This window comes from Salmo salar, chromosome 26 (genome assembly GCF_965601325.2).
Source record: "Salmo salar chromosome 26, fSalSal1, whole genome shotgun sequence".
Classification (NCBI taxonomy): Eukaryota; Metazoa; Chordata; class Actinopteri; order Salmoniformes; family Salmonidae; genus Salmo; species Salmo salar.
In genome coordinates, this window is record NC_138316.1 from 41,694,291 (window position 1) to 41,706,826 (window position 12,536).

At 43.9% G+C, this 12,536-nt stretch overlaps 1 protein-coding gene across 2 annotated transcripts in view; it reads right to left on the minus strand.

Moving 5' to 3' along the window:
* Positions 1-12,536, minus strand: part of LOC106562774 (zinc finger protein 609) — a 115,241-nt gene that overhangs the window by 74,136 nt on the left and 28,569 nt on the right. For both annotated transcript variants that reach the window (XM_082969735.1, XM_045708846.2), the window contains exon 2: positions 10,424-11,292. In XM_082969735.1, the coding sequence (XP_082825861.1) occupies positions 10,424-11,170 (747 nt within the window). In that variant the 5' untranslated portion in view covers positions 11,171-11,292. The remainder of the gene's footprint in view (positions 1-10,423; positions 11,293-12,536) is intronic.

Consider the following 12,536-nt stretch of genomic DNA (forward strand, 5'->3'; position numbering starts at 1 on the left):
GAAACACACAGTAGAACAAGAGTGACTAACAGACACTGTGCCAGCTTTCACTCACAGGCAGAACATTCCAGGCCATAGGAAAGCCACGTCTGCTCCTCCCCACTGTGTGGGTTTTGTTCTGCTAATCAGACCAAATGCCTCAAGGATTCAAGAACCCTGGAACTGTGTCCGGCTTAATAGAGCAGCCCTTCCAGCCAGCCTCTCCCTGTCATTCCACCAGCCCCATGCAGCTGAAGCTGAGCAGACAAACCATTCAGTGTGTAGGGGGTTAAAGACTTCATCCATTCATAACCTAACGTAGCTGGTGTAAAAGAAATGCCTGAACGGAGTTCTCATCCAGTTATTGGCAACTCCGCTAGTGGTGATCCATTCATAACGCTGTCCTCCCCCCTTCCTTAACCCTCCCTTCCCCCCTTCCTTAACCCTCCCCTCCCCCTTCCTTAACTCTCCCCCTTCCTTAAGCCTCCCCTCCCCCTTCCTTAACCCTCCCCCCTTCCTTAACCCTCCCCCCCCTTCCTTAACCCCAGTTGGTCCTCTACCCCTCCCCCCTTCCTTAACCTGTTAGGGCTAGGGGGCAGCATTGACACGGCTGGATAAAAAACATACCCGATTTAATCTGGTTACCACTCCTACCCAGTAACTAGAATATGCATATACTTATTACATATGGATAGAAAACACCCTAAATTTTCTAAAACTGTTTGAATGGTGTCTGTGAGTATAACAGAACTCAAATGGCAGGTAAAACCTGAGAGATTCCTTTACAGGAAGTGGCCTGTCTGACCATTTGTTGAACTTCTTTTCCATCTCTATCATTTACTAAGGATCTCTGCTCTAACGTGACACTTCCCACGTCGTCCATAGGCGCTCAGAGCCCGGGAAAAAACAGAATGTCGTCATTCCAGCCCCAGGCTGAAACACATTATCGCCTTTCTCAAGTGGCCGATCAAGAGACACTAGCTTATGCGCGTGACCCCGACCGCCCCCGCCTTTGGGATTTTTTCCTCTGTTTGCCGAAAAGGAGATTCCCTGTCGGAATATTATCGCTTTTCTACGAGAAAAATGTCGTAAAAATTGATTTTAAACAGCGGTTGACATGCTTCGAAGTACGGTAATGGAATACTTAGAATTTTATTGTCACGAATTGCGCCATGCGCGTGACACTTCTTTACTATTTCGGATAGTGTCTGGAACGCACGAACAAAACGCCGCTATTCGGATATAACGAAGGATTATTTTGGACCAAACCAACATTTGTTATTGAAGTAGCAGTCCTGGGTGTGTATTCTGACGAAGACAACAAAAGGTAATGAAGCTTTTATAATAGTAAATATGATTATGGTGAGTGCTAAACTTGCCGGGTGTCTAAATAGCGAGCCCGTGATGCCTGGGCTATGTACTTAGAATATTGCAAAATGTGCTTTCACCAAAAAGCTATTTTAAAATCGGACATATCGAGTGCATAGAGGAGGTCTGTATCTATAATTCTTAAAATAATTGTTATGCTTTTTGTGAACGTTTATCGTGAGTAATTTAGTAAAATGTTAGCGAATTCCCCGGAAGTTTGCGGGGGGTATGCTAGTTCTGAACGTCACATGCTAATGTAAAAAGCTGGTTTTTGATATAAATACGAACTTGATTGAACAAAACATGCATGTATTGTATAACATAATGTCCTAGGGTTGTCATCTGATGAAGATCATCAAAGGTGAGTGCTGCATTTAGCTGTCTTCTGGGTTTTGGTGACATTATATGCTGGCTTGAAAAATGGGTGTCTGATTATTTCTGGCTTGGTACTCTGCTGACATAATCTAATGTTTTGCTTTCGTTGTAAAGCCTTTTTGAAATCGGACAGTGTGGTTAGATTAACGAGAGTCTTGTCTTTAAATGGCTGTAAAATAGTCATATGTTTGAAAAATTGAAGTAATAGGATTTTTAAGGTTTTGAAAATCGCGCCACAGGATAGCAGTGGCTGTTACGTAGGTGGGACGAATTCGTCCCGCCTAGCCTAGAGAGGATAACAGAACTCATTTGGCAGGCAAAAATGTGAGAAGGTTTCATTCAGGAAGTGGCCTGTCTGACAAGGTGTCGTTCTTCTTGTCTCTGTTTATTGAAGAGTGAGGATCTTAGCTGTCCCGTGACACTTCCTACGGCTGCCATAGGGTCTCAGAAGGCGGTAAAAAGCTGAATTGTGGCTTTGCAGGCTCTGGCTGAAAAAAAGTAGCGCGTTTGGGTAGTGGCTGGTTACAGTACTGTGAGACTCAGGCTCGTGCCCGCGTCGACCGAAAGCTTTGTTTACTTTCCTCAGTTTAGCTAAATGGACATTCCCGGTCGGAATATTATCGCTTTTTTACGAGAAAAATGGCATAAAAATTGATTTTAAACAGCGGTTGACATGCTTCGAAGTACGGTAATGGAATATTTAGATTTTTTTTGTCACGAATTGCGCCATGCGCGCGACCCTGATTTACCATTTCAGATAGTGTCTGGGACGCACGAACAAAACGCCGCAATTCGGATATAACGATGGATTATTTTGGACCAAACCAACATTTGTTATTGAAGTAGCAGTCCTGGGAGTGCATTCTGACGAAGACAACAAAAGGTAATCAAACTTTTATAATAGTAAATATGATTATGGTGAGTGCTAAACTTGCCGGGTGTCTAAATAGCTAGCCCGTGATGCCTGGGCTATGTACTTAGAATATTGCAAAATGTGCTTTCACCAAAAAGCTATTTTAAAATCGGACATATCGAGTGCATAGAGGAGGTCTGTATCTATAATTCTTAAAATAATTGTTATGCTTTTTGTGAACGTTTATCGTGAGTAATTTAGTAAAATGTTAGCGAATTCCCCGGAAGTTTGCGGGGGATATGCTAGTTCTGAACGTCACATGCTAATGTAAAAAGCTGGTTTTTGATATAAATACGAACTTGATTGAACAAAACATGCATGTATTGTATAACATAATGTCCTAGGGTTGTCATCTGATGAAGATCATCAAAGGTTAGTGCTGCATTTAGCTGTCTTCTGGGTTTTTGTGACATTATATGCTAGCTTGAAAAATGGGTGTCTGATTATTTCTGGCTTGGTACTCTGCTGACATAATCTAATGTTTTGCTTTCGTTGTAAAGCCTTTTTGAAATCGGACAGTGTGGTTAGATTAACGAGAGTCTTGTCTTTAAATAGCTGTAAAATAGTCATATGTTTGAGAAATTGAAGTAATAGGATTTTTAAGGTTTTGAAAATCGCGCCACAGGCTTCAACTGGCTGTTACGTAGGTGGGACGAATTCGTCCCGCCTAGCCCATAGAGGTTAACCCCAGTTGGTCCTCTACCCCTCCCCTCCCCCCTTCCTGAACCCCAGTTGGTCCTCTACCCCCCCCCCCCCCCCTTCCTTAACCCCAGTTGGTCCTCTACTACCCCCCCCCCCCCCCCCCATTTCCCTCCTCACTCCTCTACCCATCATGTGCCCTCTCTTCCCTCATAACAGCAGAGCCCTTTTTCCTTGTGTAGCTGGCGTATGAATAGATGGATGGTTTATTACTAGACCGCTGACCCAACTCCACATCCTCCCCACCCCTAAGCAGAGAAAATACATCGACACCAGACCATTAAAATCTCGGCCTTCTCCCTTTTCCCCCCTCTCGTTCTTTGTTTGTTTGTTCCCCTCTGTCCCCCCCCACCCCCGGCTTTCCTGCTACTCACGCATTGATAGGCGAAATGAGGCGCATTGGAAATTTGCTGGCTGACAATGGAAGACAGCTGCTCTCACTGCATAAGTCTTTCATGAGCTGAATTAGCAGCGCGGGCTAGCCTCTCTCCCTTCCCCCCCACATGCTTCTCTGACAGCACACTGATCCAGACACACGCACACGCCTAGTCTTGTACAAAGATTAGGAGACAGAGGGAGGAGAGAGACAAGGCATGAAAGGGCTTTGTTTCTCAGAACTGTGATCACTTTTGCAGGACGAGCCAAAGATGTTTTGCGACCTTGAAGCCATCCTCCCCATACATTTTCTATGAGGATATTGCTGCTAGGTGTACACAGCGAAAGCTCACGTTTTAACAGAAATAGCCTATGGTACCTGAGGAAAACATGAGGGCATTCAAAGACCCCAGTCCTCAGCACCTCAAACCATATGAACACAGATCAATTCACAGGCTCATTCACAAATATAATAAGCCTACTCCTCCATTTCCTTTGCTAAACATTAATCTACAATCTAGCCTCCGAGGTGGTACCCAGTTTACCGCTCAATAGGAAGGTAAATAACTGTACGCTTCTGTTAGATATCAGAACATCATGAATTTTGAGAAAAAAAAATATCAAAAAAATTGAAATGATCAAAATTGATAGTGACATTTTTCAGCATGAAGGCTCAGGCTACAGTGCTGCCATTCCCAGCAAAATCTCCTTGTTATCCCAATAGAGGAGGAACAAAACAACATGTGGCCACCCAGCACGGTGCAGCGAGGTTTATAGGCTCCTCCACAAGCTTTGCGAAAGTCAACATTTTATTGCGACACCTTCAGGAGCAAATTAAAAACAGGCACATCCCCCTATTGACAAAGACCCCATATGTTACAACAAAAGAAAATAGGTTACAGAACAGGCACAGGCCAACAGTTATCCATTTTCAAAAGATCCATGATTAAAATGGTTTCAATGATTAAGCCAACAATGGTTAGCTTAAATAGTGTTCCAAACCAGTCTCTAGGTTATGAGCAACAGCAGATAGAAGGCAGAACGTACAGAAGGCCTAACTCAACTCTTCTTTAAGACAATGGTGTTATCTTTCACAAATTCATCGTAGTCCTTGTGATGACAGTAATAGTTTGTTTTATTCAATGTAAACCTAGCTGGAAGTAAAAGTCTTCTGTTGTGTATAAAAGCAGATCTTTCAGTGCTCTCATCAGCCTTCAGGAAGGAACAAGAGGGCACAAATCAAGCCCACGGTTCTCCAGGTCAAGGAGCCTGCTAAACGTCTACAGACACAGTTTATGACCAGCCAGGTCTGGGTTCCAATATTAAATATTTCCACACAAGGGTCTCAAGGCTCTTGACAAGGATTTCCTGGAACATTGTCCGACAGCACTATAAACTCAGTGGGCCGCAGCTTTCCCATTCCCTGACGAGGCCTCTGGTCTGACCGTGGGGGATGGGGAGGAAGCTTGTTCCTGAGGCAGAACCAGCTCTGGGAATGTTCTCCCGTCTCTTTAATCCCAGACACAGTAAAGTGACATTGGACATCAGGAATACGACAACCACACAAAAAATAGCCCTGAGCTAAGGCTCCTTTTGTAATGGTACATTGAGGCCACCGTACAAACATTTGGTGAGACGTTCTTGGCAGTAATGTAAATTGTCACACCTGTACCCTTTTGGAAAAGGACTAGAGAGAACTGTGCTAGCTGAAAGCAAACTGAAACGGTTTTGCAAATTGCTGCTTAAATACAGACATCTTGAGGGTAGACATTTGTGACCGACTATTAATGAATCATTCAGCCATCTAGCCTACAGAACAAAGAAACGCATTTGTATAGGAGGGTCTTTCTGAGCGGGTGACTGTAAAGACAGAGTAAAAGGCTAAGTGGTGGCTATACAGCAGAATATGCCTTGACAGGATTTCACCCGCTTGCTTGCGGAGTAGGAATCAGTATTTCCCACTTCATCGTGTTGCCTCATCACCCTACGACAATAGCAACCCCAGATAACAAGGCTTTCTTAAGTGGGGAAAGTTGGAAAGGAAACAAGACCCACATACCGAAGCAAACTCCTTACGTATACTGCAGAGGAGCCAGTAGCAACACTGACACACATTCCAGGTTCAAGGCTGCTTTTTGCTGGCATGCCAAAAATGAATGTAGCATAATATTGATGCGAATAGATCATGGCAATATCTGCAGCAACTGAGCCTAAAGATTGTGACAAATGTTGGGTCTTTTCCTCAGTATTATGAATGCTTGTCTGATCTGAGTTTATATAAAACACAGTTTGAGAAATTCAGAAGAGCCTAGACAAAAGGCCTTTAACAGCTTGCCTGCACATGCTTTGAGGAAACAAAGAGGATAATGAATGTGTCCTTTTCATAAAGAGACCAAAGGAAACACATTAAAACACTGAATTCAACTGCAACCTCAGGCAAACTCTAGCCTAAATGTTTCTGGATCTGAGACAAACAGGCTAGCTCAACCAAAAAGTAGTCAGAGATCAGCTTACCCAATCCTTATCTCCTTAACACCATTCAGGGGTCAAAAGTTAACTGACCTAGCCTCAATAATCCAAGGCTATTGCTTTTTCTAAATAGGTGGGCAAAGTAGTTTCGCCGTCACTAACCCCCTCTTGTATTGTGTTTAGCCTCACAGCCTTTTACGTTGTTGTGGAGACAGAGGCTAATGACAGACGTGGAAAACAATTAGTGTGGAGTGTTTTTACTGGAGTAGAGAGGGGGGCTCCCTGAGGGAGAGAGTTTCTAACAGATAGAGGCAGCACTACAGGAATCACTGCAGCACTGACTGAGTCCGCTGCTACAAAATGCCTCCCTTCATCTGTTCCTCACACACACGGATCTAAACACACATGCAGGTTCTCTCAACAGTAGGTTGTCAAATCAACTGAAAATAGGCATGTAGGGCCAACAAGCTTTGTTTTCAATGAAATTGAAGCTGGGCAATGGTGGAGGCCAACCACAGGCAAAGAGCTAAGGAGAGCCAGGGGAAGGAGTCTTTTTTCACTTTCCACATTGGATTTTCTATTATGCTAATGAATTATACCACAGACACATGGCTGTCAGGATCCTAGTGAACAGAATAACTAACCTTGAGGAATGAGAAATCAAGGTTTCTAACACCAGGAAAAGCAATTCAAGCATGGATAGTTACCACCCAGGCAAAGAAAACACCATTGATTCAACATAGTAAAACTATGATACACATTTCCAAGCATTAGGATATTCAATCATTCTTGCCTTCAAAGCATTTAACAAGATAACAATTTCATTGTGAGATTCCCATTACCTAGAGGCCTCTCACGACAGCCTGAATGGGGGCTCTTCATTTGCTGCAACCACATGGAACATACAAGTCTGCTGATCAAGAGGAATCACTTCTCCACACTCGCTTGAGGTGACAACAGAGCACTGCACGCCTCTTTATCGGATGGTTTCTCTGCTCTGAAATTAGGGCAAAAAAATTCAGTCCCTGTGCGCTCCACGGGGCGAAGTGTAGTCATTTAACATTTGACTCATGAGTAGACTTAGGCTGCATATCATAATGCTCAGTTTGAACCCAGACTGATATTGGTGAGGAAGCAGTTGAAAAGGAACACGTCGAGGCTAGACGCTGAAAAGAATGCTTCGTCATAGTGCTAGGGCCAAAACATGATTGAGGCCCTCCCGAGTGGCGCAGCGGTCTAAGGGACTGGATCGCAGTGCTGAGGCGCTACTACAGCATCGGGTCCGATTCCAGGCTGTGTCCCAGCCGGCCGTGACTGGAAGCCCCATAGGGCCGCTCACAATTGTGTTTGGCGGGGGGGGGGGGGGGCTCATTTCACTCTAGCGGCTGCAAGCTGACTTCGGATGTCAGTTGGACGGCATTGGTGCGGCTGGCTTCTGGGTTAAGCGAGCAGTGTCAAGAAGCAGTGAGGCTTGGCAGGTCATGTTTCGCAGGACACATGGCTCTCGACCTTCACCTCTCGAGTCCGTTGGGGAGTTCCAGCGGCGACGAGACAAGATCGTTACCACCAATTGGATATCACAAAATTGGGAAGAAAAAGGTGGTAAAATATCTATAAAAAATAACTGATTGAAATGAACAGGTTGACATGGAGTAGATTTCGGCTACATTTCATAATGCTTTGTTCAGCGGTTCAAAAGGAACACGTCTAGACGACTAACAGCTGAAAAGAAAGCACCGTCATGGTGCTAGGGCTGAAACAATGTGGCTTCATGGCAAGGTGCCTCAGCAGGACCAAGCAAGTTAACATTCCAGGTAGGATTTGGCTGAACAGATTAGGGAAATACAGTTTTTCCCCAATCCCTGCTTGCTGTGTAGCCTTGTTTTTCCACACAAAAATGTAAATGGGAGAATAGCAAGTTCTGTGTTTAGGACTACACATCAAGTCTCTTGTTGGAATTGGGCTAACCAGCATATATGAACAGGTATAGCCTACCCTCTACGCAATTGACACTCCCCTCAAAACCAGTCATCCCTCCCTCCTCGTCCAGAGTCAAAGCCTTGGTGTTATTTAAAAGGAATGAGCTCTAACACAATAGCACCAGTAAATCAGAGGCAAGAAAAGGAAATAAAGCTAGTTCTCATGAGAGCCCTTTCTCCCCTAACTGCACATCAGCAACTACACAGTGGTGGCCAGGCTCTTTCACTCTCAAGCACAGACCTTTTTTTCCTCCTTCCTCTTTTGAACTGACATTGCTAATGTAATTTTCCATAAGAGCTGCTCCATTCGTCAAGGCCAGCATCACGTCGAGGCAGCTGACGAATGAATGCCTGGCTCCTCCAGGCTTGTATAATGAGTGAGCGAGAGAGAGCGAGAGAGAGGGTGGGCAGTGCTGTAGTTGAGGGAGCAGAGATGATTTATTCCAGAAACAAGAGCCAATGCTTTAGGAGCTCTGTCCTAAGATGGAGACAGTGTGAGCACAGTCACACACTCAAAGAGGGTAAGAGCATGAGTTAGTAAGTCATTATAAAAAATAAAAAAAGAGAATGTATTTGAGATGACGAATAACAAATCACACCCAGTTACTGTCAACTGTCTAGAAGGCAGAGCACTTTCCTCGTCATGTACAACACCTTTATTAAGCTACAGCTCAGAAGCTCTAACATGCTACTAACTGGGAACCATCTGGATTACTTAACATGCTATTCAAATATCTTATGACTTGTATTATAGATACTGTTCACAGTTTGGGCAAATGTGATTTGAACTCTGGAACACCCATGGCATGGAGATGAGACATGTTGGACAACATTGATAAAGATTAGGTTAATTTGAGCAACATTGAATATGCCATATTTTTGGGGCTGCAGGCAGCCTAGTGGTTAGAGCGTTGGGCAAGTAACCGAAAGGTTTCTGGATTGAATCCCTGAGCTGGCAAGGTAAACATCTGTCGTTCTGCCCCTGAACAAGGCAGTTAACCCACTGTTCCCCGGTAGGCCGTCATTGTAAATAAGAATTTGTTCTTAACTGACTTGCCTAGTTAAATAAAAGGTTAAAAAAAATGTTTTAAATGTCAATGTCATAAAACAGGGCAGTATACATTGTATTCATCATTAATGTGGTCTAGACGGCCATTGTAGAGGCCTCCGTTTAAACATAGGCCTTTAGATTCTCAAGGAATCAGATATGAATTCAGTGAAACACTATTGGCAACTTTTCTGGAGACCCTGATGAGTCTAAGAACCCAGTGCTGAGTCTGACCCTTTGCCTTTGTTCAAGGTCGTCAACCAATCCATGCCGAGCTCATTGGGTTGCCAGAGACCTTTCTGATTGCTAAACCTTTTGTCCTTAGATTTCCTTCCCTGTTTGAGTTATCTGAGGAGACTTCACAGCTTTGCATTCCTGACAGAGGGAAACTTGCTTCTTCGAAGGCCCTTCCCCCCCACTTCACTTTCATAGCAGCAGCGAAAGTGAGGGAGTGCTCTGCCACCCCCTCCCCCACCCACCAGGCATTGCCGGGGCTTGTGGGATTAAGAATGGAACACGACGACAGACAAAACAATCCCCAGCACCTCCCTCCACTGCTGGTACTAACAGAGCATGAAAAGGCTGTTTGAGCACACAATAGACACACTGATAGACCAGCTCAATGAGGAGACAGGATAAGTGCTGGTAAATAGTTAAACAACTGTTCATGAGTTTCTTGCATGACAATGTCTATGTTTGAAGAGGGGAAAACAGGCGTTGCCATCAGCAATCAACTAGCTAGTCAGCAAGCTAATTGATTCATTTTGAAAAACAAATATCCTGTGTAGAACATGTTACGATATTTATGAAGTTTAATAACCACAGATACAATTGTAATAATAATAATGAACTGTAGCCAAGCACTTTAAAGTTCTTCCAGGCTTTTCCTGTTTAACGAAAGGCAGAGGGACAAGATATTTCAGAAACGCCATCATGACCAGATTGTCCTGACTGATACTCACAACTGATGTGAAATGAGGGCAATGTCTTCAATTAGACAAAACTAAAGCGGTGAGAAACAGCAGGCACAGCTCCAAACCCCTGACAAGGCTACATCATGTTCCAATAAAGTTAGAATATAGTTCAACCAAAAACCACATCTCAAATGGAATGAAATCTGAACCTACAGCTTGGCAAAGGTTTGGAAATTGGTCTTGCATAGTGATACACATTCAGCTGAAACATTCCAAGCAATAATTTGTTTAATAGCACTCTTACCTTTTCATTTTTCACTTTCTTCAATGTTCTGCATTCTATATTGTCCAGCTCCTGCGGTTCAGTTTTAATTGTCAATGCTGGAACAATCCCAACAGACTCAAGTGCAATATTCCCCAACTGATCGTCCCCTACCAAGTCTGTAGATTGTGTGTTCTCAAAGGGGGCACTACGGTTAACCCCCAAAGCTACTTGAGAAACCACCTCCTTTTCAGTGGCAGCTATTACCACCACTGGCACTCCCTCGCTTTTCTCCTTCTTACTTTTCCCACTTGTCCCTTCCTTGTCTTTTTTCCCACTGTTCCGAGAGACTTTGCCACCCTTCTCCATTCCTTTGCCAGTAGTGGAATTGTTGCTAGTGGCTCCTGCAGTAGCACCAGTGTTGGTTGGTTCCCCTTGGGTTCGCGTCTGCCCTTCTTTCTTGGCCCCATCTCCAGCTGAGACCTTGCTACTATTGTCTTTTGAGTTTTTGCTGCGTTTGGATTTAGATTTACTCTCCTTGCCTTGAGGGCCAGGTACAGGACTAACAAATCTGATGTTGTCAGGCAAAGCTGCAACAGCACTGGGCGGAGCCGTCATACCCCCTCCGTCCTTGGTTCCAGACATCTCAAGTTTGTCCTTTTCTAAGTCAGCGTCTAGGTCGATAATCAGATTTCCTACACCGATGTCCCACTCATCACCGCTGTCGTAAGTGTCCACCGCATTCGAGTCCACACCTTTCCCGCCTGCAGTGCCACTACTTAAGGACATTTTAGTGCCAACGGCCCAGGTTTGCCTCAATGAGGTCCGCCACCTTCTCTGACTGCTGGGGGACTGGGTTGAGAGAATCCTTAGGGTCTAGGTATCCCCTTCCTATTTACCCACATTTTGCCCTGGGGGGAAAAAGAGAAAAATAGTTACATCTATCCAATACAGTAGGTAATGCTCAGCCAACCAGTAACATAAAACAAAAAGCGCTGAGCAGCACCACAGAAGACAACAAAAATTCACAGAAAGTTTGAAGGTGATAAAACCTTGAACTCCTCACAGCAATGAAGAATAAAGGTTCAAGAGTTGTTTTAATTGCCAATGAAAACAACCTGAAGGCTGAAACTCATTGCACTAATGTGGATCTAGCGTTGGTGTGAAAATCGTTCAGCTCGTTGTGTTTTAGGGACCACCTGCTGTAGATGTCTGACTGCTGACATTTTCATGCAATTCTACAGGTAAAATTGGTGTGTATTCGATTCGCAAATTACAGCCGGCTCTCTGTTCAGTTGCTAAGTTCTCTCGCTCAGCGAAAGCTATTGGTGTTTCTGAGCCCTAAATCTACATTGAAATGACTAAAACCAAACCGAAACTGTGTTGAAATGATAACAGCCCTACAATTTGTCACTTCACTCTGTCCAGCTTGCAAACAACTACTGAAACAAAAGCTACAGAGTTAGGAAACATTGGATAAAACATTTTAATTTTTTTTTTTTTTACAAATTATGGACAGAGGGCCATTGCAAATTCTAATGATGAGAAAATATAACATTTCAGTGCAGCCCTCCAGACCTCTATGAAGACTGAGTGCAGACCACAAGGCAAAACATTTAAGCACATGTTCTCCATTCATGCAACTGACATAGGCCTACAGCTTTTAATTATGTCACCTTTATTTAACCAGGTAGGCCAGTTGAGAACAAGTTCTCATTTACAACTGCGCCCTGGCCAAGATAAAGCAAAGCAGTGCGACAAAAACAACAGAGTTACAAACAAACGAACAGTCAATAACACAATAGAAAATCGATGTACAGTGTGTGCAAATGTAGAACAGCAGGGAGGAAAGGCAATAAATAGGCCATAGAGGTGAAATAATTACAATTTAGCATTAACACTGGAGTGATAGATGTACAGATGATGTGCAAGTAGAGAGCAAGAGGATAAATAACAATATGGGGATCAGGTAGTTGGGTGTGCTATTTACAGATTGGCTGTGTACAGGTACAGTGATCGGTAAGCTGCTCTGACAGCTGATTCTTAAAGTTAGATGCTTGATCCAACACTATTCACAACTGACAAGCATACAGCTTGATCCAACACTATTCACAACTGACAGGCCTACAGCTTGATCCAACACTATTCACAACTG